The following is a 27,717-nucleotide window of genomic DNA, read 5'->3' on the forward strand; positions in this document are numbered from 1 at the left end:
CTCCAACCCCTAAAACGTGGAATATGAAAGTTATTTTTGAATGATATTAAATATATTGCCTTCCACATTATGAATCTATCAAAAAAGCAATTTCAAAATATATAGGATTGTATAATAGTATACCGAGTGGTTCAGAAGTGATGGGTATATTTTTACGAGAGATTAGTTTTTATATAAAGATGGAGAAATAGAAAGCCAAAACCTTCCATCCTTGTATGAGGTAATGAAATGAATTCTTTTCTATTTTCTTTCAACAAAATATATTCTGAGTTTGAAATATGTAGAAGGTGGTTAACTCAAAACCAAAAATGAATTGTTTAAAATGAGTAATGTTTGACTTATGTAACAGTAATAACAGAATTTCAAATACTTTCACAAAATATTTTTCATTAAGATACAGGAATATTTTTGAGAAAGGATCCTAACCTATCCTAAAAATTATATCTCTTTCAATTTAAACTACAGAAATATGGCCCTTTAGTATTCGCCAATAAATGACATTTATTATCATTTTTTAGATTCAATAAATGAAAATGAAGTGAATTAAAAAATGATAATGGTAATCTGTACATTACTGTCAAATGATCATAATTAGGTTTTGAAAATCGGGAAAAAAATGGGAGTTACAAAGCTTGATAATTTTGTATGTAATGCCTGCTGATAATTAACAAAAATATATTATAATAAGCTTTCTACCGACAAACATTTTACATTTCTCTCAGGTATTTATAACTATATGAAAACTGCTTTCACGGTATAAGGGTAGAAACAAAAAGAGGATTCGAATTCTATTAATTTATTAATATATTCATACAATTTCAATAAATAATATTTCAGACTGAAAAAATATAACATCAATAAAATCTCAAATCAACCAAACAAAAATATAACAATATAATAACCACTTCCTTATAGTAATTGTCTTCCCCAAAATGAATTTATTTACAATTCAGTTACTGAAATATAATTCAACTATTTATTTTTTTAGCGTGTGGTGGTGTTTGTAGAAAAAATTGTTTTCAAACGACACAAAATTAATTGGATACATTTTGGAAGCCAAACACTCTTAATTGCACTCTGAATAGAAGACAGATCAGAAAAATATACTTTAATATTTGAATCCATCGTTTTAAGATACTCCACTTCGTCGCAAAATACAACTTGTAGAAAAAACAAAAAATGTTTCAAAACCTGACAAATTTTGATAACGATAATATTCTACTAAGTTTACAATTCTTTCCGGAGTGTGCAAGGATGGGGTACAAATCTATGGGAAAAACCAAAATTCGAGTTTTTCGAAAAGGGGTACTTCTCAAACGACTGATTCATTTCTACTAAATGTACTTTTGAATTTTTTCAAGACGTACTGTAATATACAAGTAGTTTTTTCTCTCCTTAGCAATATTTTATATTTAGATTTGGTAAACATGTAGCAGTTTAGAACGACCATGTTATATTATTAAAAAACAAATGAAAATGCCAATAGAACTACAGTGCTTAGCTAGTTTTAGACAGTGACTCTTTTCACGCTTTGATATATATGCAACATTTTGTTCAATAGCTCATGCAAGGATAGGTACAAAACCTACGCTTTTTATATCTTGCAAATATAACAGCTACACTGTTGATTAATTTCGTTTCATAACCCCTTGTTCTCATTTATGTCAAACTCCCTGGTGTTTTATATTTTGAAATTTCAGTTTCGGAGTCACTTCGTTTTGTGCCAGTACCCAAAATAAACAGAATTCTTGTACAGATAAACCAACTATTTTGGTACGCTGAAGAAATTTGATCACAAACTTACAATTTCATCAAAGACATACTTTGAATTTATATCACATTTTACTTATCTGAAATTTTATCTTGTCAGCAACGATTATTAATAAGCTCCATAAGGATGCGGAAACAATTTCATCTCCAATAATCTTCTCAAACATGATATGAAATGATTGTAGTGTTATCCTTGTGTGTAATTTTTTTTTCATATTGATCTCTGAACTCCATTTGTCCTACATCATATAAATGATCTTTTGGACAATAAAGCTACTACCACTACTGCCTGGGACTTCGAACTACTAACTTCGTCCTCGCAGTCGACATTTACACCACTAAGTGTTCACCAGCTGCCAGAACGATACTACCACGGATAATATCTTTGCTAATGTTTCTTACTGTCTTTTGGATGTATAACCTTCCACAATATGAAAAATAAACAAAACTAAATCATTAGAGAATCTGGTTAAGTGTAATAAAGAATTATTTTCCTCGCCAACCATCTAGAGGAAGCTAAGTATAGAAATTTCAATTTTTTCATTATTTATTCAACTTGTGAGCGTAATTTATGAATATGAAAAGTTACACGTTAACTTTTCAGGGTGAATTTATGAGTTTAACCTTCGTCTGAATATCATGTAGTGTAAACATACCATTAGATTAGATTAAGAATGTAAGGCGGATTTTCACCAAACAGACAAAATCACAAAAAACAGCAACTGTGTCGATTTCAACAAAACAAAAACGTGAGTTGTCTGAATAACAAACATTTTGAAGACTTTGTGTCGCAGGCAAGTGTTTTTGTTAACAACGTAATGTCCCGTCGGTAGGCGGAAAGATCAAAAGGTTTCGGTGTTTAGTCTGTGTTTTAGTAAACACAGTTCGCTATATGGAAACGGTCGGCGATGACAACAAAACATCTATTCCGATATGACATATCTGTAATTTGTATTGTTTGAAAATTTTTTGGTCCCAGTACATCCAGTATATTAAACAAGTTCTCAAATTCGTGATTGGGCATTCTTAGAAAATTACAAAACTATGATCTCAGTTCCATTCATTCCTATGTCATCATTTATCAAATCTGCCATAATTTTATCCGTTCCATAATCTATTCGTCTTCTTACCAATGATCTCATCTAGTATCATTGTTTTCGATTATAAAAAAATTGTAGCCCATTATAAAAACATAGTCTAGAGAAGGTATGATGAAAACTGTTCATGTAGTGGAAAATATAGTTCACAACAAAACACGCGACTCAGATTAATTTTTTGAAAATGAAACTAGTCGCAAGCGAGTCTCTTTGGTCGAAATCCGTCTTAAAACTATCACTTAACTCACTGTATAATGTAATTTTATTGAAATAAATCCTGCACTATATCACGAAGGCAGAGCTCTTCGAGAAAAAATAGTTGCTGGCATAAGAGACCGAACAACAAGGGAAGCACTACTTCAAATTGATGAACTAACTTTAGAAAAAACTAGACATTTCTGCAGGATCAGTGAACAGAGCAAACAACAGAGTCTTATGTTTCAAGAGCACCAAAGTAAATATTGTTTAGAAGAAAGTTGGGAAACGAAATAGGGATAAGTACGAAAAGAGAAACAATAAATCAATTAAGTATGAAAAGAACAAACATACCTTTAAGTATCGGAGATGCCAGAAGATTCATGGCCTCCGTGAATGCCCTGCTTGTGGAAAGAAATGTGAGAAATGTGAACCATTTTGCTGTTGCCTGCAAGGTCAACCCCAGATTGTTAGAAAGCCAAAAGTTGGATTGAATATCGAAGAAATTTGTTCTAATTTAAAAGGGAAAAAACTCTGCACTGTATTTGATTTAGCTGAAGGATACCACCATTTAGAGTTGAGCATAAAAATTTTGTACTTGGGATTCGATGAAGTCCGATTTTGTCTAGTCCTGACTGCCAAAGGTTCTACCAATGAGAAAGTTATTGAAGTGATTGTAAAGATGGTAGCTGGTTGACGAGAAGTCTGGGAAGTATGTTGGTGAGGCAAAACTTCGACGCTCAATTCGTTTATTATTCGGACAGTCATTTGTGAATCGTGCGAATGGGCGTTGTCGTGGCACGATCAGACCCTTGACACCAGCCGCTGACCACCATACAGTAACCATTGCCTTTTTTGCCTTTGGGAAGTGCCTGGGTGGCTCATCGGTGTCTCCTGTTGTAGAAGATCCACTTTTCATTACACCTGACGATCCGATCTAAAAAAGGATCTTTTGGTTGCGCAAAAGCAAAGGACAGACCTCGAAACCTGACAATTACTGTCGATCGTTTCAATCGTGGGGCACTCACTTTTCGAGCTTCCTGACCTTTCCATCACGTTTTGAACCATCAAAGACCGCATGGGAACTAACGCCCAGTTCTTCCGCTATCCCACGCACCGTTTGTGATAGGTCTGTATCCAACAAGGTCCTCAAATCCTCGTCCTAAATTACTGTAGGTCGACCACTTTGGGGCTCATCTGCGAGGCTAAAATCTCAAAAACCAACCTCGAACAGTGGGCTCATTACCAATATCATTGCCAAATGATACTGGTAATGAACGCTACGAGGCATGTAAAGTTGTCCAAAGGTATTTTGTTTCTGTAGTACCATGCCCCTGCACACAAAAAAGTCTCAAAACTCATTGATTCTCTTGCATCAAAGAGCCCATAGAAATTGTGGAGGCCTCATTTGCAGAGTAGGATAAAACTTTTTTCAAGATATAATAATAGTAATAATATATTTATTTTTCAAATAGGCATCCTAATATACAAAAACATTTTGAAATTGGAAAGACAAAGTCACAGTCCAACTTCATAACACTAAAATATGTATGCTTGGAATTATCCAAGCATTCAATAAATAGGAAAAATAACACTATAAATTACAAATACTAGATATATATGTTACTATAACATCAACATTAATTTGGATGTTGTATCTTCAAATGACTAGTAAGTCCTTTTTTGAATGTCATAATAGACTCACTTTGTTTTATCTCAAGCGGGAGGTTATTGTAGCCCAATAGTCCTTTATGGAATAAGCAGTTCATGGATCGTGTAAAGTTCAAACGTGGTACATATAAATTGGAATTCCCTCTAGTGGGGTAATTATGAATTTGGTGATGGAAAACAATAAATTGGTCAAAATATGGGGGTGCATAGAACAGACGGTCTTTCACAGAAAGCCAATCCAGAACTTCCAACATTGTTGTAGTCGGCGTATATCTATTACATCTTAAAATTAGGTGCATGCCTCTATTCTGTAGTTTTTGCAATGTAGTCAAACAATTTGCATCAAGTTGTGATAGTAATATAGCGCAGTAATCGAAATGTGGTTGAATGATTGATTTGAAAACTGTAATGGAAATCTGAAACAGTAAGCAACTGTTTACACGGCTAAAGAAAAATAGTTTTTTAGCAATTTTATCGCGGATATAATTGAAATGTTTTTTTATATTCAGTGTTTGATACAAGATGAACCCTAAATATTTAAATTCCTCGACAATTTCAATTTTTTATTGTAAATATTTATACTTATAGATGTTTTGTCAATTGAATTATGTTTATGTTTTGTTGTAATTATCATTGCTTTCCTTTTATTGACATTGAGCCTGAGTTTATTAATGTTGAGGAATTCAGATATTCTGATCATAATATATAGAGATGTAACAGGTTCGCTGTAATAAATGTATCCAATGTATCCATATGTTGAATAATAAAATACTGTGAATTTCAAATTTTGTTTGTTTCTATAGTTGTCTAAGAATTTTTGAATACATCTTCGTATTTTAGAAAAAAGTGTTGCAGTTCTGGCTTGTGGAAAAAGTGTTTTTGCTGAATTTAGCCAGAGGTTCCACTTCAATATTCTTTTTTCAAAATAGGCAAAATATAAACTTCAAAATTGAAATTACAGTTACCTCAATTTTACAACTAGATCAGATTCATTGAACAGAAGTGAGAGAAGTTACTTGATTAAAATTTGAATCAGCAGAGTAAAGCGTGAATGTTTTGAGATCTTTTGATGTCCCGATTGCACAAATTTTTAAAGAATCTGAACTGGCTTTTTCATCGACGCTAGAAAAAACCGTAAAAGATTCGTTTGTTACAGAGTTTTCAGACGGATTTGAATATATAGTCATCGTGTTGAATTCTACAGGGGACAAATCTTCGTTGTGTATAACGTCACTTGAAACTTCTGTTCTGCTTTCTGTAGACTCTTTGGCGTGTAACGCGACGTGTGCCCGCAAGGAATGCGCCCATAGAAAGCTCTTGTTGCAAGTCGAGCAGAAGTGAGATTTGATTCCAACATGGGTTTTTTTGTGGACTTGTAAGCTGCTGCTTCTGTTGAATGATTTGCCACAAGTATTGCATTTGAATGGTTTTAAAGTCGTATGAATTATAGAATGTCGTTTCAATCGAGTCGAGGACGGAAATGCCTTGTCGCATTCACTGAAAAATTAATAACAAAAATTAACAAATGTGTGTCGGAAGCAAAATATATTTTTGAATATCAAATCTTTCGGGAAAGAACGGTTTTGGCTTCCTACTTCTCCACCTTTATGCAAAAAATATTGAAAACTTTCAAAGAAAACACGAAAGCAATTAATTTTGAAATCAACTTTTTACAATGAAGTGTAGATCATGCAGAGAAGTTACAAACTGGAAGAAAAATCTTTCCTGAAACAACTATTTCCATATGAACATTGAATTATACAAAAAACATTCTTTCCTATTCAGTTTGTTGGATTTGTTTTGATGGAATCGAATCAGATATCATACCGCCACTGAGGTTGACAGTGTTCAATGTAAGTAAAACTTCCATAGAGAATGTTTGGAGTACAAACTGAATAGGAAAGAGTTTTTTTGTATAATTCAATGTTCATATAAAAGTAGTTGTTTAGAAAGAATTTTTTCCTTCGTGTAATTCAATGTTTATTTGGAAGTAGCTATTTTGAGAGGGCTTTTTCTTCTAGTTTATGTCTGAGAGTTACTTCTCCAAACCATGATCCACACATCATTATTAACAGTTTATTTCGAAATTAATTGTTTTTTCTTTTCGAAGTTTCCCATATTTTTTTGTATAAAGATGGAGAAGTAGAAAGTCAAACCCTTTTTTTCCAAAAATTATTCTCTCCTAAAAATTTACCCCTTTCAATTCAAACAAGAATCTTTTGGTTTTGTATGAATGAAAAAAAATCATCCAACTTCTTGTTGATCTGTATGCACAGTAAATTGAAATGATGATAATTATTTGTGATTTACCTCCAAAAGAAAATATTGTTTTGAGTGGATACTCAAAAATAATCTGACTTTTATTAAAATCATTTGAAAACTATAACGTTTTTTAGTTTCTTCAGGTTTGTAAGTTAAACTATTTCTGTATTTATCCCAAGAAACAAATCTGTTATGATGATTGTTATGATATTCAATAGAAATGGAAAAAACAATGAAATACTTTCAACAGATTCTATATTTTATTGTTTCTGGTAACTGATTGAAAAATAATGATACCTTGGTTTGATAATTATCTGTTCAAGTGATCTAAATTAAAACAGTTTATTTGTCTGGTATTATAATTATGGCCATATTTTACTTTTTTTCATGTTGAAATTTTATGGTTAGAAAACACTTCATGTTTATATCCTCATATCATGAAGAGTTTGAATATTTGAATGATTTTTTTATTTAATTTTTTTTAAATTGGTTAAGGCTTTCGCTGCCGAGATTTTCAGTGTTACTATCTTCATTCGGATTTGAAGGCCGTCGTAGTTTGGAACTGCATCCTAACGTTTCGCCATCACGAGTAGCTGGCTTCTTCAGAAGTTTAGTCATCTTGATGATTCACCAATAACTGGTGATTCCTAGTTCATAGGTTGTATTTATGTTCTCAGGTAGTCCGCATCTCTTATTGATGCGTTGTTATTGGCCGAAGTGTTATTACCTGTTGATGATGTAACATTGCATTGCGCTGTTGCCACTTCAGCATCTTTTAGTATGGAATTCCAAATGCGGTTGAGCGTTACTGCCTCCTGTTGTAGTTTTCCGTAAGTTTGTGGATTTCTAAGGCTTTCCGTACAAGCAAGTAGTTTCACATCTTCGAACAGTATCGTGTAATCTCTTTCACTAAGCGCGAGATGAGTGGGAAAGTAGGGATTCAAATAACAGAGTGATGATTGAAAATACTTCTGAATACTACTTACTCGCACTTGAATAGGTGTGAACCACAATAAACCCTTGCGGGTTGCGGTAGAGGGTTGAATAGACCCACTCACTTGTGACCTAACCTAACCTAACTACTTTCTCATATAGTTATATATATATATATATATATATATATATATATATATATATATATATATATATACAATCGATCACTTCAAAAACACTTCACTAACTTTCTTCGAAAGCTTCTGATAATTCTTCCATATTATATTCTCCGTTTCACCATCACTGTCGTCATTTAAATCAATAATGAATTTATTTCCACAATTGATATGGAAGTGTCCAATCTCCATATAGTCTTTTTCAACTAAAATTACCTTTTCAATCCTTTTCTGCCAGTCTTCTTCGGTAATATTAGATACTTCTTCTTTAACTAGCTCTATCACCTTCTTATCAAATTTTGGAAAATTATTTTTACGCTTGATGCTTTGTTTCAATTTTCCCCAAATCAACTTGATGGGATTGAAAACACAAAAATAGGGGGAAAGTCTCAGTATGGTGTGTCCATACTTTTCAGCAATACTCTCAAGGGCATAAACTTTTTCAAATGTTTTTGTCTGTAAAACTTCAAGTAGTTGGTTTTTAGTATAGAAGTTTTCAAAATACAAACTGTTATCCATTAAAAAACTTTGTATTTCATCTTTCCTCGAATTTTTATTCGGTACTTTGATGAGCTGTTGCGAATTATAGGAAGCGTTGTCCAGAACTATTACACTATTCGCATCCAAATTTGGGATCAATGTGTTTTCAAACCATTCCTCAAAAATATTAGCTTCCATGTTATTATGATAGTCAACATTGCAGTCCTCAAGTTTTTTTCCACATAATTTCAAAGAATTCGGAACCCATCCTTTACTTCCCCCGCAATGCACAATGATTAGTCGCGATCCTTTGTTTGCAGGCATGTTAGGCGTACACATTCTCGAACTATCAGTCCACCCCTTTCGTAACTGTGTCGTGAGTATTTGTTACGCAATTCCACTATTCTTCTGCTTTCCGTAACTGCTTGACGTTTGTTTATTATTTTAAATCTAAATCCTAGTTTCTTTATCTAATTCTGAAGAGTTTTGTCACAGCAGCTCACGTTATGGCCGGAAGTATTAATTTCTTCCTTATGATTTTAATTTTAGGAATCTCATTGCTTTTGTAACAGACGTATATTGTTTTTTTTAATGATTTTATTAGATGAACATCTAAAGGTTTATGTAATCCCGCATCAAATCGCGTCTTGATATGTAGATTCTTATATACATTGAAACATACTCTCTGTGTTTCAATATTCAAATGCATCCGAATCTTATTCACTGGTATCTCTTTTTCGCATTGTTCACCAGCGCTATTGGAATCACTACACAGGAAAAAGTCTGCGTTGATATCACACTTGTTATTACTATTAGTACTTGTCCAAGGACGCCACATTTTGAACAAATAACAAAAATTTTAAGTAATTATAACTTCACCAATATCGAATTTCAACACTCAAATCGCGATCAGTTCCTGAACTGAACATTGACAACACGACTCTTCTAACCATCCTCACATTCTATTGGTCACCGTAACATGACTTCAAATTTAATTTTATGACTCTTCAGTCAATCCTAAAAGTCGGTTAGTAAAAATTATCCAATACGAACCGCCAATTCTTCAGTCCACGTGGACTAATTCGTAGCGGCATTATTTCTTTGTATTGGTTTTTTTGGCCTTTGAGTTCGCCGAAGATTTAAGAATTACTATATCGGTTACTTCGATTATACCGATATTAACGTTTCCGCAGGTGCATGGAATACGATTTACCCCCGCAGCTGATAGTGGATCTCATTTGTCTTTCGCAGATCTAAGGCTTTGTTGTATCTTCCCGGGTGGGCTTGAACACTGTTTTTATTTTATGCTTCCCTAAGATTTTTCCGATTCTATCTGTAACCCTACGGATGTACGGTAGAAATGTACGTGCATCCGTTTGAGTTTCCTCCCTATTGACTTGTGGAAGTCTTCAGTTTCATGGCCTTGTTGATCTCGGTAACACTGTATCCATTCGATCTTAAAGCAACTTGAAGATGCTCCAATTCTTCTTGTAGGTTTTCCGGTTCACATATTCTACAGACACGTTCCGTCAGAGTGTTGATAATTCCCCGTTTTTGATGGTGGTTCGAAAACGCATGCAGATATCTGTCCGTATGTACACTTTTCGGTACATTTTATGTGTCAGTCGTGTACTTTTTTTCAATGTGACCTAATGCAGCTGTTTACTTTGTTGTGACTTTCAACCTTATTGTAAATATATAAAAATTCAAATATATATTATTCAATTATATATACAGGTTCTTTGAAATGTGTCCATCCTCTAAATGAAATTTGGTTGAATATTCATAATAGAAGGTTACCTACTTAAAAATATATTGTTGGACATAAAATCATTTATAAAAAACTTAGCTGAAAACTGATTTTTTTTTCATTAGTTTTTTCATTGCTGCAGCATTTACAGAAATATAAAATTAGGCAAATGCAAATGTAGAAGTACATTGGATAATAATAGCAATAAGTAAAAGAAATGTAAAGTACTGTTGTGAAGGGCTCATTTCTAATCATCATTATTATATGATATAAATCCATTTTACTTTTTCCGAGAAGTATTAATTCAAGTCAATGAAATAACTGTTTCACTTTTCTTTCAGAAATCCAAAAATCCATTAAATTAATCAGTCATCAACATGAAGTTATTGTCCTATTGAAATTGAAAGCAAATATAAAAATGTTCTAGAAAATTCAGAAAGGGATAGATCAATTTGTAGAATGCCTGACGTTAGATCAAGAGGTATGCGGAAATATGATCCATCAAATGTACTTAAATATATAAGTAAGGCAACAGTCGTGGAGTATTATTTACTTGATTTTGTTCTTACATTTCAAATGTTTCTATTTTCGATCTACTATTTTTTGTATTTTTCTATTTGTTAAAACATGTTAAAACAGCAAAAAATTGGACATCATGTTATAAGAAATTTAATAAAAAAAATGGAGTCCTGATTTTTTTCAGATTGGACCATGACTTATAAAACATCCTGTATACATATCTGTGCCAATTTAAAACACATTGTTTTATACTTACTTGCATTTAAAAGGCTTTTCACCAGTATGTGACCTCATATGTTGTACAAGATGCCATTGCATTGACATCGTTTTTCCACAAACGTTACACATGTACGGTTTTTCTTTGGTATGTGTTCTCATGTGGTAAGTTAAATCGGGAGCTTGTCTGAAACCCTTACTACATATTGAGCATATGAAAGGTTTGGAACCTGTTGAATAAATTAAAAATTACAACAAGGAACACAAATTATTCCAAAATAAATATTAGCAAAAGTTAATGAAAGAAATATTTACAACTCAACAAAAGCTATTGGTTGTATTGTACCAATTATTTGAACTTTTGAAGTGACTGTTCTCTACAGAAATCTGTAAATGCACTGCTTTTCTGATAAGTACTGAGTGGCTAAGAGGTTATTACAGATGTGACTCATGATGAAAAAGTCAATTACTTTATTTTTAATTATTTATTTAACAAGTTAACCCCATTCACAATTCATTATATGATCTAAAATTGTATACATTTAATAATTTACGATACATTCATTTAAAGCAACTAAGGCAATATATGAACAAACCATCAGTATACAGATATATTGTTACATTAGACAATAATTGACCACACTATACAGTTGAACTCAAATTTATTTCTCTACTACACTGCCAATACAACACAAAGACTATAACTAAACTTCAGCCTAATACTCAAATGTCACTTCATTAGCTCACTTTGTACTGCACTTTGATAGATCAGCCTCATCTGCCTGTTGGTAGTGCTTATACTACGAGTATATTCCGACTCACAATGTGAATTAGACAAAAGTTGTTTATTTGGAGAGACAAAAACCTTTTTTCAGGTTGCTATCAATAAAATTGCTAAAATAAAGCGCTGAAACTTTTTGTGTTGTTTTCACAGAAATTCAGCAGATTTCAACCCTTGAATCCGGTGGATTTATCAACTAAACATTCTAAAATTGTTTCAATCATAAATAAAATTTGGCTACAAGGACCATCTTAACTCGATTTGAAGACCACTAGCCAAAGAACAAATTTATTCCAAGAATAAAATTTATATAAAGACAACATATCTTTCATAACCAAAAATTTCACATAATTTTTCCTTCAGGCAAAAACAGGGTTGCACCAAAAATACTCATACTTCATTATCATGAAAACTTGGAACATACAGAAAAGGAAACTCTAATTAACGATATGAGAATACAATTTTGTATAATCAATATAAGGCAATCTGTGAAATCTATTTTCAGACAATGCTAGTGTTGTAGAAAAAATAGAAATGTCTAACAGATGCAGTAAATGGCAAGAGAAAAAAAATAATATAAAAGTTAGCAATGTTGTAGTTTCAGTCCAGTTTCAAAACTATTGGATACTGTTATAATAGTCTTTATTCGAAATAGGAAGTCCAGCAAAAGAAAAACAGATACTAAAATTTATCCTTCTCCAATTCATCATTAAATTTGTTCAAAATCAGTTGCAGACCTGATTCACACGAATGATTTTGCAAAAACCTGACTAATTGTTGATAAAAATGTATTTTTTTTTCAACTTGTTCAAGTATTAGATTGTAGACAGATAATTCCAAATTTGTTTCTAGTGGAGTTGAAGTGTTCACTGGTCGTATTTCACTTGCTTTGATTGTTTTAACTATTTTGAGAACAATAGTATTAATCTTCAAGGTTTCAGATACACTACCTGTTTGTAGAGGCATATTAATGAGATTCAAAATGACATGTACATTTATTATTTCGTTTGTGAACATAAAAACAGATTTTCTTATTACATATAATATTTTTGCCATTAACTATATCAAATCCGATGTTGTTAGGAAATTGGTTATAATTAGTATTATCTATTTTTTTTAGACGTTTCCACATGAGTTTGGAGTAATTGGAATATTTTTTCCAACATCAGTCCAACTGATAAAACTGCCATGTTGCGAAACACGTCTTAAATAAAATACATTGTGAAAATTCTATAATCATTATCGTGGATAATGAAATAAGATAATGATAGTGAAATACTATTGTTTCTATTTATATTTCAATATAATAATAGTTTTATTTCTTGTTGTTTGTTTCTTGAAAGATTCCAGTTTCTGTAATACTCACTGTTCTCTTACCAATCGCCTAGACATGAAATTTTTTTCTGAAAAAGCAAGTATGTAAACTATAGTAGTATTTATTCTTCTAGGGTGCTATAAGTTCAATGGGATATAAAATAGGATTCACAATTGAAAATTGAATTACGGTTGGAAAATAAAATATTTATCCCTGCAGAATTGATTCCTTGAGTATGCATGTTACTTCTTACAAATGATAAAAGTTTGAATCTGTGTTCTGTGTTGATAAATTACTTGTGATTCACTTCCTTAGTCATTGCTTCTACTAATAGTGGCTATTCATACAACAATAATGATATCTACAGTGACTAATACATTAAATAGTTATAACAACAACAACAATTCTTTTCATGGGTTTTTATACATGTATTTGTATCGTCATGAAATATTGCAGTGAACTCAAGTTGTGAAATAAAAAAATATCCTAAAATTTAATTACTTCTGTGGTCTATAGAATAGAATGAACTTCATTCGTTACTTGATAGATAGAATTGGAACCTCTGTCGTAAAATTAATATTTTAAAAACACTTTTCCCACACTGAGCTGTGAGGATTGCAATAAAAAAAAATACATTGGTCAAACTAAGCAGACCATATTCGTTTTCAAAGACCAGAGAAGTACAGTGTCGCTCAATATGTCTTAGAGAATGGCCACAGAATAAGTGAGGAATGCTTGGAATTATTGAGATCGGTGCACGACGACAGGTTTCTAGATGCCTTTGAAAATTTAAAAATTAGAAAATGTGGAACAAGATCTATGAACAAGGGTCTCATTTCTAACCCCAGATGTATATAAAAACATTAAAGTAGCCATAAAAATGTAGTTCTGGTATTCTCCTGATGATGATAACTTGGTTAGCAAAACGCGTCAACAGAGAGTATTTTGTTTTGGTGTGGGAAAAGTATTTTTGACAGATTTATTCATTACCTTGCTCAGACCAGCTGACCCTAGACATTTTAATTTTCCAATTGTAAATACTGTGAAATGTTTTTGGTAGTCCCGTTTTTTGGAACTTTACATTTATTTCAAAACATTGTGTTTAAAGATTGATGAGATTTAATATATTATCGAAAGATTTTGTGTTCTACGTATTTATTATGGCTTAAATGTAATCAGCTGCATTGAATTCATGATTAATATGGCAAAGTTATTTAACACATATGACATCAAAATTTTGATGAATTGTAGGTAGAAGTTGAAAAACAAATACTGGAAAAAAATACTGAGAAAGTCGGACATTGTATGGATTTTCAACTGAAGACTTTCAAAGTTTTCGTTATTGCATGTCTTCATTATAGTCAAGAGTAGGTTTTATTTTCCAGGAAAATTTTACTCGTAACTCAAAATGTGCAAACATTTTATCAGTAAATTATTGTTTGCTGTTTGTCAAAAAAAGAGTTAAGTAACATTTCTCGCATAAACAGTGATGTCAATAAGGTAACGGTCTTTTTGACTTACACCATTTGTAGCATCAGGAAAAGTTTTTCATATAGAAATATGTGTTTTCACATATGACCTAATCTTTTGCCCAAATAAAAAAGTATTATTAAATGATTTTTCCTGAAATAAACTCATATATTCTCACCACTGTGAATTCTCATATGTGCTTTGAGTGTTCCTGACTGTTTGTACTTTTTTCCACACTCTTTGCATTTGTAAGGTTGTTCTCCAGAGTGACTACGAGTGTGATGCATCAAAGAACCATAAACCTTGAATGCCTTTTTGCACTCTGTGCAAACATATGGTCTGACATCATCATGATGTTTTAAATGACTTTTGAGACAACTTGCAGTCATAAAGGATTTTTGACATACATTGCATTCATATTCCTGCAAAAAAGGAAGGTGAATATAGTAAGATACAGCTGACACCTTATTGAAATGTGTAACAGATGTATCTAGTAATGTAAAAGAACTATGGCCCATGACAGTGAAATGCATAGCCCTTTACTGATAAACATCTGTAAATGAGGTCATTTTTACCTGTGTTAGCCTTCTAATATTATTTCAACATACCTTAGGGTCTTTTCTACAAAATTTCAAAACAGCGTTTTGTTTTCATAAAAAAATGTTTTTGTCACTAGAGTTGTTTTTAAAAATTTTCTTCATTAGTTACGTATATTACTGTACTGTAACTTACCACTGTGCTATCATCTTTTTCTTTGATATAATATTTCATGTTGGGCTGTTCTTTACCAACTTTCTCAGGACTAGAATTGTCAGCCACTTCTAATTTGTTCATAGCTTTCAAATCCAAATTGAAAGATCTCATCTTGGGAGAGATCAGTTCAAGATTATCTACTTGTAAATTATCTTTTATGAGTTGGTCAACAGTGTCTTCTCCAAGTGGTATACAGTTCCTCAAATCATCACAATCATCCTCGCCTGGGTCTTCGGTGCCATCATTTTTCATTATTTCATCATTTATGAATACTAATTCCGAAGACAATAAGTCAGATTCAGGCAAAAATTCACTTTGAGGTGATTGTACCTTTGGTGATTCATCAGAGTAACTTTCTTGATTCCGTTTTTCCACATTCGTTTTATTTTTTCTTAACATTGGTACTTCAGCTTCTTTCAGATCATTCATTTGATTCATATATGAATCTAATAACATTTGTGACCGATTGCACTGTTGTTGAAATTTATAAGCGCTGTGTGCACTGTTGATACATTTAGTACATATCATAGTTGGAAAGACATCATTTGATTCAACCTATAATGATAATGATACATTGAGCAAATTGTTTCTTTCTCAGATATTGAATAAAAAAAATTATTTTTCTCACAGGTATTAACCTTTATTGTTGATAAGTTTGCAAGTATTTCAAAAATTGTCAGCATTTTATCATCGTTGTTGTCCTCAAATAACTCACTGTATAATGAAAACATATTATCACATTCATACAAACACACCCGACAAATTTTATTCAAATTCAACTCTCTTATGCTTTCCATTATTGAAACCAATAAATAACAAATGATAATAAAAACAAATCAAATATCAATTAACTTGACACTTGACATGTATGAAAACATTTCAGAATATGTTCCGAAATTATTTAGTTCCTAACCAACGTCATTAATTATCAACAGGATAGGAAAGCCAATAAAACTTCATTCGAATAATGGATCCACATGATAGGGGCCGCTAACGAGATGAGAAAAGCTTTGGCAAACTTGAAACAAAATAGAATTATCGGAGATTTAGACAAGCAGAACGTGAACTGGCTCTTCAATATTCCATTTGATCCACATATTGAAGGAGTCTGCGAGAGGTTGGTACGTTCTGTGAAAACAGTATTGCCCATTACCTTAGAGAAGAAGCAACCTTCAGAAGAATTACACCGAAACTAATTAACAGAGGCTGAGAGCAATTGTGAACTATCATCCACTAACAGCTTAAAGGCAATATCACCAATGCATTTTCTGATAGGGACGGTAAATACTGAGAACATACCGGGCGATTTTAATGAATATGATTCTTTTGGACGGAAACAAACAGTTTTAGTCATCTCTCGATGATGCTAATTTGATTAACGTCAAGAGACATCATTTTTGTCTTGGGAGCGGAAAGTATTTTCGATAGATTTATTTCCTGGCAGATATTTCAGATTCTACTTATGATGAATGATGAATTGCACAATGATGAATTGCACAGAAAATGTGGACTCGCTATATTAAGGGGTATCTTCCGCTTGTTGCCTAAAAGACAAAAATGCCGAGAAAAGAAGCCCTAATCAAAATTGGTAGGAGGTTAAAGAATGTCAAAGTTTAGTCACTTTGTATTACATGTTTTTCGTTTTTTTGAGTTTGATTATTATTGTCAATTTTATAGTTGAGAAAAGTAAACAGTAATTTGTTTATATTTTCATCAATATCAAATTATTGCTAGCAATATCCTTTTGTTTCATAACAAAAAGAACCAAAAAAACCATTCAATATATTGATAATTTGTTATTCTATTCAATTTCGAATAGTTTTGAATTTGAATGTTCAAAAAATAATAAATGAAAAAACTGTATGAAAACGCTTGATAAAGCTATTTTTTATAAAAATGAAACGATATAAATTCAACTTATCAGGCACACAAATACAAATTTTAATATAACTATTAAATATATTGGTACAGGAGCATGAAGAAAATTTCCCTCAGTTATCGCAAAGGTGCGATTTTGTTCCATTCTTTTCATAAAAGAGGACGTATGCTATTGTATACGGGAACACTTAAACCTGTACAACCATTATTACGTGAGATAGTGATATCTTTGTATATAGACTAACCTGATATTGTCGATTTGACATGTATGTGATATGACATGTGACACGAGTTCTATGTTTTGTTGTCAGTAATGTTATTATTATAACATTTTTAGGATATATAGATAATTTTGTTTTAAGTTTTAATTTATTTTTATCATTCAAATGTCGAAAATCTCTAAACCTGTTCTCAATTTAAAACAAGTGTGTATTTATGTATTTCCTCATTAATATTGCATTCACATAAATTATTTCAGTTTATATTAAAACAAGAGGTAAAAACTCTCTACAGGAAAATATTTAGAGCTGTAAGGAAAGTTCCTGATCATCATTATCGCAGCGAATTGAAAGACTGGGCTAGAAGAGATTTCAGAAATAATGCTCACCACAAAGATGAAACTACCATCAAGATGTGTATCAAATATGGGGAGAGATGCTTGAGGGAATTAGAAACAAGTTTAAGTTTGGCAAAATAATTTATTAGTATTCACAATAAGTATGAATGAGCATTACAAAATGTCTGAATTTAAAACTATTTGAATCATTACTGATTACCTACAACACCCAATTTTTTTAATCAATTTGAAAATTGTCACATTTAAAAGTAAGACATAATCACATCTGTGCAGGACGATTTAAATAGTAATTTCTACTAAATAATACAGAAAATCAACTCTAGCCATTCTGATTTCAGATATATACAAGAAAAAGTCAGTTCTGTAACTTTTTTTAAATTTTATAGTATATATTAAATGAACTTTTTGCTATTGAGTGTTTTCAATAGAACACATCTCATAGAGGATGATAAATCAGATTGCTGTGAAACTTTGAAATTTATTTCCTATTGCAATGTACTTTGCTGTTCATCTTTAAATAACTCGTATGGATTCCTAATGGTTTTTTTTTCAAATACATATACACTCAGAAAAAGTTAGAGTGAACTATTTCCTTCATATGTGACTTAGCCCAATTCATCCTATATTTTGTATATTACGGGTTTTGAGATCCCCATGCAGAAACTGATTCAACAATGGATAGTATTGGTTTTTCTTCATATATGCAGGAACAAATTGGATCTTAGGAACACTGGAGTTCCAGCATATATGATTTAAAATATTCTGCATATCATGATAACAGTAAAAATTTCCAATGATCCTGTTTATAAATTTATAATTTTGGATGCAGAATATAAGCAGTGACTAACCAAAAGGAATGTTAAAAACCAGGTAACGATTGATATTACTGCTCTAGTCATATTTTTTCCATATTTTTTTTCGAAAAACCAACAACCAACTATTTCCATTATGTATTGACCATCCATATACATAAAAGGTATTATGTTCAGAATAGCCAAGCCTAAAGAGAAAACTATAAGGTACTTGATAAATTTCAGTACAGCATCTGGTATTGTTGGACTGGTGAAGATGTATTTAGGGATGAATGATGAAACCATTATTGTTCTGTGAATATCACTGGGATGTCCCAAATATATAACATCTCGATGATTACTATTCAATTTGAATAAATGAGTAGAATTTTCCAAGATTGGTTTAAAACAAAACTGATTATCAGGACAAATATGAGGTGATAGATCACAAAAATGTTCAGACTGTTCCATAACTTTTCTAGCTGGCAGACAAGCATGCATAGGCAATTCTAAAATTCCATTACTTTTATCCAAATATTCAAAACAGATATTTTCAGCTTGATTTTCACTGCAACATTCCAAGTTACCATTCTCCAAATGCCTTAATGCTATACTTTCATCAAAATTTCGAATTAAATCAGCATCAATGCAAAATGCTATTCTGCGTTTATATGTCTCTGAAAGACAGTTATACCAACTGTCTTCATTAAAAACCTTACAATCATTCACCTGAAAAACCACATCTCCGGAGCTCAAACCTTTTGTGCCCAATAGTGGAGAGTTTTTGGCAATTTCAGAAATGACAATGCCTTTATCAATATGAAAAAATGGTGAAAATAAAAATGGTATAGACATGTACATCAAAAGGGCTACTAAAGTTAAAACTATATTGTGCCAAACACCAGCACACAGTACCTTGAGAGACTTCAGACATGATGATGTCAATTTCTCAGTAGAAATATTCACAAATGCTACGGGTAAAACAAAAAATATATTAGCCCCAACTTCTATCAAGTTGACATCTTCTTTCACTGCAGCTAAAGCATGTCCCAATTCATGAACAATACTACAAACTATAAGGGTGAGGCTGTAATAACCAAGTTCTGAGGCAGGTAAATTAACACCAGGGATGATTGGCTCAATAACAAATGCTTCACTTGTATTCATAGGTGTCCAATTTTTCAATACAGAATACAGGAGAAGAAGCACTGAAAATGGCAATATCAAGAGACTTGTGCCTACCCCTATGGTGAACCAGATATTCCAGAATCGCGGTCTACTAGCACCCCATCTGATAAGTATGCGGTTGAATGCTTTCGTTTTCCATCTGATCCAGAAGAAACCTACGTGAAATCCAGTTCCTTCCAAAAATTTTATATATGGATAATGAGCACAAGTCTGAAATATTATTAGCTTATGAAAATTAATCTAAATAGTTCACTGTAATACCTTAAAAAAATTATCAAAAAACAGTAAAACACCGTAAACGACTCCTATAATAAACAATACTATAATCATATCCATCTTTCATTGTTTACTTTTCAAAACGTTTGTATTATAGGATAGGTTGTGTTATAGGTTATTGTTCTTCGTTTAATGACAGGTTTAATGAAACAAGATATGTACCCAACTACTGTCTACTAATATTAGGTTATGTTTTTTTGTGGTAACAGAGATAATAAAAATATTGGAACAGATACTCAAGGCACAGAAGAGGAAGAGACATCTATTTGTTGCGGCACTTTGATGTTGTGATATCAAGATTTTGTGAGCTAAATTTTGTGTTGGAGGTGAACATACAATTTATCTCGTCTCTGACTAAGAGAGAGAGAGAGACATGTTTATATACAGTGTCACACATAAAGTTCGCATCAAATGGGATTTTTTTTTGTTCATCTCTTCAAGCAACTTTTGATATCTCCATTAGGTTGTGCTTTAAAAATGATGCCAAATGACATGCATATGACCGATCAAGTGATTTTTCTTCCCTGTCCAATTTGACATTTTTTCCAAAAAATTTCAGAAAAGCAGTTTTTCATTTCTTACCCATATACCAATTTTTAGCTCTCTACTATAAATTTAGTTTTTTGACAGTTTTTCGAAAATTTGACAATTGCCGATTTCTCAAATCTAGCCAAACCTCAACAAAGTTAGTGCTTTATGCCTAACTTATCTTTCCAACGCATTTTTATTACCAATTGCAATTCTAAATACAACTTATTTCGCAAAAATTTAAAACATCTTAAAAAATTATGCCAAAAATGATGTAAAGTTGATATAGTTTTTAAAAACAGATAAATATTTCACTTTATTTTTACTTTTTGCGAAATAGAACATTTTTTGGAAAAAATGTCAAATTGGACAGGGAAGAAAAATCACTTGATCGGTCATATGCATGTCATTTGGCATCATTTTTAAAGCACAACATAATGGAGATATCAAAAGTTGCTTGAAGAGATGAACAAAAAAAAATCCCATTTGATGCGGACTGTATGTGTGACACTGTATATGTTTTATTAGAAACCACATTAGAAACATCAATGTATAACAAAGTATTGCATAAGCCAAAACCCAGTTACCTAGAAAATGCCTCAAAACGTGAAGTTGAAACACGAATTATAAAAATCAATTCAATCTCGAAACTCCTTTTAGTGTAGTCAAAAATGATTTAAAAAAACAAAATTCAACTTATAAAAGTAATCCAATTTTAATACCATATCAATGTTGCAAAGATGTACAAAGATGTATATATATATATATATATATATATATATATATATATATATATATATATATATATATATATATATATATATATATATATATATATATATATATATATATATATATATATATATATATATATATATGAATACGAAGGTTATCGAGTGTCTTGATATAGATAAAGGAGTTTTTTAATCGGACATAGCACTCAAGGAAGTGGCAAACCATAGACACGTGTTTCGGGCTTTTGGCCCATCATCAGTATGGTGCAGCCAAGTGTAAGGATGGGCAACACTTGGTTACTAGAAGAAATAAATACAAATGCACGGAGCCACCAGCAGGAGCCAGCCGCACATTTGTGGTTTCACTTAATAGATCTTGTGTTTACAAGAAAACTATCAAAATCACCACGGAGGCAGCTATAGCTACCTGCGTGACATCCGGGTCCAGGAAATAATATGAATAATAAAAATAAATAATATAATAATAAAAAACTCCTTTATCTATATCAAGACACTCGATAACCTTCGTATTCATATTATTTCCTGGACCCGGATGTCACGCAGGTAGCTTATAGCTGCCTCCGTGGTGATTTTGATAGTTTTCTTGTAAACACAAGATCTATTAAGTGAAACCACAAATGTGCGGCTGGCTCCTGCTGGTGGATCCGTGCATTTGTATTTATTTCTTCTGGTAACCAAGTGTTGCCCATCCTTACACTTGGCTGCACCATACTGATGATGGGCCAAAAGCCCGAAACACGTGTCTATGGTTTGCCACTTCCTTGAGTGCTATGTCCGATTAAAAAACTCATTTATCTATATATATATATATACACTATATATATATATATATATATATATATACACTCCAAAAGTGGGGCAAACCGCGGACACGTGTTTCTGGCTATTGTCCTCATCAGCGCGGTGCAGCCAAGTGTAAAGATGGGCAACACTTGTTTGCCGAAAGCAGGAAACAACACATATGCACGGAGTCAACAACAGGAGCCAACCGCACATTTGTGGTTCCAGTTAGAAGACCTAGAATTCCCAGGCTACATCTAACATGACCACGTATGCAGCTATAGCTACCTGCGTGACATCCGGGTCCAGAATATAAATACAAAGAGAAATTTTATTTTATATATATATATATATATATATATATATATATATATATATATATATATATATATATATACACAACTTAAATGAAACCATTTCAAGTTTTTTTATATACGACTTTTTCTATAGTTTTATACAGTTTCTATAGTAATTTTATTGGTTACATCAAAGATATAACACTTCATTTTATTTTTAAAAGGTGACAGTATTTTGCTTAAAAAATATTGTTCTGCTTTCTCTAACTCTTTGAATTCATCATCTAGGCACAGTATTTTATACAAAATACTGTGATCTAGGCTTCATATGAGTCCTTGCTATTTCCCCAATAACAATAACTACCTCCCATAACTAGCCACGGAAGAATATGTTACGGGATTGGAACTATTCGGAAATGTTTAGCTGCGCTATGTTTTAACACGAAACGAAAAATATTGTTATCAAGAACTATGAAGTGTTTCATTTGAATTTCAAATATAATAACCTGTTACATGGTGAAAATTAATAATACATTTCTTGATAATAATCATAGATTTTCACAATATAGACATTATTTTCAATGAGCGTTTCACTACGACAGTAATTTCCTCAGTTGGACTGGCACGTATGTAAGAAATTTTACATGAAAATGAATTCAAGGGTGGTGGGAGATTAAATTCTTGTTGGTCGTTCAATAAGAAATTTGATTTTTCACGTTTATTAATTTCCTGGGATTCTACCAGGTTTAATTTTATGTATGTAGTTCGTCGTAGTTTACGTCGAAGTAATGGTTTTTTTTCTAACAGATGGCTTGCATCACGTTGAATAAAGACAATTCATCATTATATTCGTTGAGTTAAATGATTCCAGATTCTAATAGTGTATTTTTCTCTATGTTAATGGCTTTTGGCGCATTAAACCAACTCTATTAGTGACTTCGGCGGTGAAAACCTGTTCTGAATTTTAGTTCTGTGGTTTTCAAAGATTTGATATTTGAAGTGTAAAGCCAGTTTCACATAGCTATCTAAAGAGAGATTTTTGTTTTTTGGATTCCTGTCATATTTTAGTTCTGTTGGTTCGTTCTTGTTGTCGTTTAAGTGTTTAAAAATAAAATTGAGTACTCTGTTTTAATATTTGAGTCATTTGAAGAATGGAGATAGAAACAAACTCCGAATTGGGGGACAAGAAATCCTATGCTGGAATTCCTGAAGCAGAATTTGTAGTAAGTGCAGTTCTAAAAATATAATTACCATTTTTTTTAACCTAATTTAAACCATATGATTTTTTCAAATTCAAGGAAGATGTAGATACCTACATGAAAAGATCAGACAATAATGGGAATGTGGATGAAGTTTTGAAAAAGTTAGATAGTCAACACGCAAAATACAAATTCATGGAATATAATTTGCTGTCTAAAAAGAAACGTCTTCAGACTCAAGTTCCTGAACTGAAACGTTCTCTGACTATGATTGAAAAGCTTGAAGATGAAAAGGAAGAATTCGAAACTCAATTTTTACTCAGCGAACAGGTTTTCGCAAAAGCCAAAGTTCCTGCTACAGAAACAGTATATTTGTGGTTAGGTGCTAATGTGATGTTAGAATACAGCTTGGAAGATGCAAAAAAACTCTTGACGCAAAACATTACAGCGGCAACAAGAAATTTGGGATATGTTGAACATGATTTAGATTTTTTAAGGTGAATTTTTAAAATTTTTTGAGCATAGGTATCTTGAGTTTGATATTTTTCAAACAGGGTTATATGATTTTTTTCTTGTAACATGTACTTTTGTCTGTTGACCACAACTAACTAAAAGTCAAAGTTTCACAATCATCTAGTTTTGAGAATATTAGTTTTGATTATATCTCTGAAAGGACACTTTTTATAGAGGCTTGTTATGGATATTAATTTATTTTTTACTTAAGTTTTTGTATCTTTGTCAATTACTACATTTCATTACCATACATATTTATCATGGGACTAGATAAAATTTTACATAAGGTTTTCTTTGGTTTTGTTAGCACAATCATACTTTTAAGCAAGAAGCGAGTGCTCACACAAATTTATATCACGACTGAACATTATATTTCCCTTATGAGAATTTTTTTCAGTAGAACAATAAAATCATCAGCAAAGGGTTCACATAAAAAAATAAATGTAATCAAAGAATAATGTTGAAGAAAGTTGTTATATTCTGCATCAAAACAACTAACTGCTTTTTAGGGGAACTTTAATGAAATGAATGAAAACACTAGTCTAATTACCACTAGTTGATTTTATTTATACGACCGGGTTCGGGTTTGATCCCATTATCAAGTAGTGGAAAAATTATCATTCAGTTTGTACACCAACCATTAATAATCGAATAGAAACAGGTATTCTACAGGACATTTGAAAGTATTGATATAAATTTTCACTTATAAGAAAAGCTTTCTATCTATAGCTGGACTTCCAGAAATTTTTTGTGAAAACACTGGTCTTCAACTCCTTATTTGCACCTATTTAAAAAAATTTGAAAGACAATTCACCTAATGTTGAAACTTTTGACTGACACTGCAAAAAATTATTCGTACAACTTATTACATGATCCCACCCATAATCATTTTATTTATTGAAGCAGGAATATTTTTAGAAGAGATCAGCAGAGTTTTTGGAAAACGGTTTTTTTTATTTCTGTTTCTCCATCAAAATCCTAAAAATCCTTTTTTCAGTACACGAAGTACTTTCCACTGAACTACCAACATTAACAAAGGAATGCAATTTTGATTTAGAATGCATTCATCAATATTTTGTTGTAAGGACTGAAAAAATCTTAAGGATATTATTTTTTGTAACATTACTTTTATTGAAATTTTCTGGTAGAAATGACGTGGAACAACTGCATAACTAAGATTAATTCTCAAAACTTTTTCTAGACTTTCAGTAGTGATATTGTCAAAAGTAATAACCAAAACGTCAATGAAAATATTTTAAAGTGGTTTTTATTAACAAAGTCTGAAATAAAACTCTATTTCAACGAATAATCTGCTGAAAAGGAATTCAAATGGGATCAGCATTATACTGATAGAGTTCTTAAATGAGAAAGAAATGGTTTGGCTTTCTAAATACTTCTTCATGTGTGAATATTACAAAGAAAGGAAGAAAGCAAAACTCTATACAGAGGTGTGTGATCATGCAAAAAAGTAACTTTCAGACACAAACTGGAAGAAAAAGCCCTCTTGTAGTTGTGTCAAAAGTATTTTTCTTTCCTGTAATTTAATGTTTGTATGAAAGTAGCAGTTTCGAGAGGGCTTTTTGTTCCAGTTTGTGTTTGAAAGTTACTTCTTTGCATGATCTACACATCTTCGTATAGAGTTAATTTTTGAAATTGATTGCGTTCTTCATTTCTTTGAAAGACGGAGGAGTAGACGGCCAAAACCTTTCTTTCAAAAAAAATCAATCTATCCTAAAAATATACCCCTTTCAGTTCTTAGATATATTGTCGTTTCTGTTTAATAGCATTTGGCAGTTCAGAACATGATAAACAACTGAAATTGAACAATTTAGTATGTTCATTAGTTTAATATTTTTTCGAAGTGCTTTCTGCAGACATAAGATGTATATTGCTGAAAATATATATGATAGGTGAATGAAAATCCAAAGTATGCAAACTCAAAAGGGGGAGGTAATTTTCCAACTTTATTTTTGTGTTGTCGAATAAAGCCATTATTTAATAAGTATTCCACGTTTTCAAAGAATCTAGGCTTGATAATATGCATTTTTTTAATTTCAGGGATCAATTTACTACAACTGAAGTGAATATGGCAAGAGTCTTTAACTGGGATGTTAAAAGAAGACAAGCATTGAAAGCAGCAACAAAATGAATCTATTTAATTGTTGGTCTCATATAAAACAATTATTTGCTTGAAATTCATTAACAACTTGGATAATAACATGATTTTACTTTGAGTTGTCAATTGGCACCGAAAATGTAGTATTATTTGATAACTGGATCTTCAAAAGTAATAAATATATTAACTTTCTCATCAGATGATATCTTTGACTATATTTTTAGCCCTGTTGAACACATTTGATCGAAATACATTTCAGGCAGAGACTGATCACCTCTGAAATACAGTTTCATAGCACAATAATCAGTTTACATGTCCTTGGGAGGTACAAATAATGGTAATAAATTATTTATAATTGAAAATAGCGATTTATGATGTCAGTAACAATAAAAAGGCAGGATTAGCTTGACTATACCAGAGCACAAAAAAAATGAATTTGTGATCTTACACAAGACCACATTGTTTTGACCCGCCAAAGTGTCATCTGTGGTGCTAGACTGAACCACGAATGCATGTCCTCAAAAGACAGCCTAAGAACGTTAAAGTGATGACAACTTTCCTTATGAAGACATCATCGATTCACGAATATCAAAGATAAACAAGGCTTTCTAAGATGATTTGTTGCAAAGTGAAGCTTTGACATTGGCCAACAAACAAGATTTATTTTCTCTGCAGCTCGAATAAATGAAACCAGAGCCCTTATCCATTTCTCATCTAAAACATTCAGCTATGGCCAATAACTGATTGAAAGGTTGACTGTGAAGTAGACTAATTTTTTGAAATGAGGAAACTCGAATAAGATCATTCTGTCACAACTCCAATATGAGTGAAACCTACTATCTATCTATCTAAATACATGTTATAAAGCATATTGCGCTTCAAATAAAATTTATTGAGATATTCTTTCAATAAGGTTTTTTTCTACTAGGTTAAAATTAAAACAAAAAAATTTGAACCAATTATATCAAAAGTCCTAATGCTTTGCAAATCAAATAAGTAACGACCTGGAACAGTTATGGATCTCGGTTAAAATGAGTAAAACCTTTATATTTGGAATCTTACATCGTCCTCCAAGTGGTAACATTCCTGAATGCTTAAATGAACTTGACCAAACTATTTCTAATTTACTGTCCATATGTGATTCTTTTCTGGTATCTGGAGATTTGAATATAGATCTCTTGAAAAATGATAGGCGTTCTTCACTATTGAAAAATGTTATTGAGTCATATAATTTGAAGCATGAACCCACACGCATAACTGATTATTCTCAAATTCCTTTAAATGTTCTTATTGCATCGGATGAAAAAAATATAGCATCAGTAAATGTCTTTGACGCTGGTATATCAGATCATTTAGCTGTGAATTGTTCCATCTCAAACTGTAAACTTGAACATAAAGAAAAAACTTGCGTCACTATTCAATGCTATTTGTT

The 27,717-nt window shown here is 31.7% G+C and overlaps 4 protein-coding genes and 1 long non-coding RNA gene across 5 annotated transcripts; 3 read left to right on the top strand and 2 right to left on the bottom strand.

Annotated features, from left to right (window-relative positions):
• Nucleotides 1-780: 780 nt before the first annotated feature.
• On the bottom strand, nt 781-16,233 carry LOC111508353 (uncharacterized). The gene is made up of 5 exons (XM_023163823.2): nt 16,027-16,233; nt 15,368-15,943; nt 14,814-15,057; nt 11,110-11,299; nt 781-6,230 (listed from the first exon to the last, which is right to left on the bottom strand). Exons 1-5 carry the CDS (start codon nt 16,183-16,185, stop codon nt 5,723-5,725), a joined length of 1,677 nt encoding a protein of 558 aa, XP_023019591.2. The 5' UTR covers nt 16,186-16,233; the 3' UTR covers nt 781-5,722.
• Nucleotides 13,182-17,033, top strand: LOC141481926 (uncharacterized). Its single transcript, XR_012465247.1, has 2 exons — nt 13,182-13,265; nt 16,324-17,033. It is a non-coding gene; the product is annotated as an uncharacterized lncRNA (long non-coding RNA).
• Nucleotides 17,034-17,533: 500 nt separating this feature from the next.
• On the top strand, nt 17,534-18,019 carry LOC111508352 (LYR motif-containing protein 2). Its single transcript, XM_023163821.2, has 2 exons — nt 17,534-17,691; nt 17,745-18,019. Exons 1-2 carry the CDS (start codon nt 17,653-17,655, stop codon nt 17,961-17,963), a joined length of 258 nt encoding a protein of 85 aa, XP_023019589.2. The 5' UTR covers nt 17,534-17,652; the 3' UTR covers nt 17,964-18,019.
• On the bottom strand, nt 17,945-20,245 carry S2P (membrane-bound transcription factor site-2 protease). Its single transcript, XM_023163820.2, has 2 exons — nt 20,084-20,245; nt 17,945-20,032 (listed from the first exon to the last, which is right to left on the bottom strand). The coding sequence occupies exons 1-2, from the start codon at nt 20,156-20,158 to the stop codon at nt 18,647-18,649; spliced, it is 1,461 nt and encodes a 486-aa protein (XP_023019588.2). The 5' UTR covers nt 20,159-20,245; the 3' UTR covers nt 17,945-18,646.
• Nucleotides 20,246-23,474: 3,229 nt separating this feature from the next.
• Nucleotides 23,475-26,483, top strand: LOC111508350 (prefoldin subunit mgr). The gene is made up of 3 exons (XM_023163819.2): nt 23,475-23,680; nt 23,756-24,153; nt 26,228-26,483. The coding sequence occupies exons 1-3, from the start codon at nt 23,609-23,611 to the stop codon at nt 26,316-26,318; spliced, it is 561 nt and encodes a 186-aa protein (XP_023019587.1). The 5' UTR covers nt 23,475-23,608; the 3' UTR covers nt 26,319-26,483.
• Nucleotides 26,484-27,717: the final 1,234 nt, after the last annotated feature.

This window comes from Leptinotarsa decemlineata, unplaced genomic scaffold, assembly GCF_025532065.1.
Source record: "Leptinotarsa decemlineata unplaced genomic scaffold, Ldec_3_MD MMD2_tig00000576_RagTag_RagTag, whole genome shotgun sequence".
Classification (NCBI taxonomy): domain Eukaryota; kingdom Metazoa; phylum Arthropoda; class Insecta; order Coleoptera; family Chrysomelidae; genus Leptinotarsa; species Leptinotarsa decemlineata.

Coding starts and splice junctions, on each gene's coding strand:
- LOC111508353 (XM_023163823.2), bottom strand. CDS start 16,185: ATGGAAAGCATAAGAGAGTTGAATTTGAATAAAATTTGTCGGGTGTGT. Junction 15,944..16,026: donor CAAACTTATCAACAATAAAG/GTTAATACCTGT, acceptor TTATCATTATAG/GTTGAATCAAATGATGTCTT. Junction 6,231..11,109: donor GAAAAGCCTTTTAAATGCAA/GTAAGTATAAAA, acceptor TTAATTTTTCAG/TGAATGCGACAAGGCATTTC.
- LOC111508352 (XM_023163821.2), top strand. CDS start 17,653: ATGTCGAAAATCTCTAAACCTGTTCTCAATTTAAAACAA. Junction 17,692..17,744: donor CTGTTCTCAATTTAAAACAA/GTGTGTATTTAT, acceptor AAATTATTTCAG/TTTATATTAAAACAAGAGGT.
- S2P (XM_023163820.2), bottom strand. CDS start 20,158: ATGGATATGATTATAGTATTGTTTATTATAGGAGTCGTTTACGGTGTT. Junction 20,033..20,083: donor TTTTTGATAATTTTTTTAAG/GTATTACAGTGA, acceptor ATAATATTTCAG/ACTTGTGCTCATTATCCATA.
- LOC111508350 (XM_023163819.2), top strand. CDS start 23,609: ATGGAGATAGAAACAAACTCCGAATTGGGGGACAAGAAATCCTATGCT. Junction 23,681..23,755: donor TTCCTGAAGCAGAATTTGTA/GTAAGTGCAGTT, acceptor TTCAAATTCAAG/GAAGATGTAGATACCTACAT. Junction 24,154..26,227: donor CATGATTTAGATTTTTTAAG/GTGAATTTTTAA, acceptor TTTTAATTTCAG/GGATCAATTTACTACAACTG.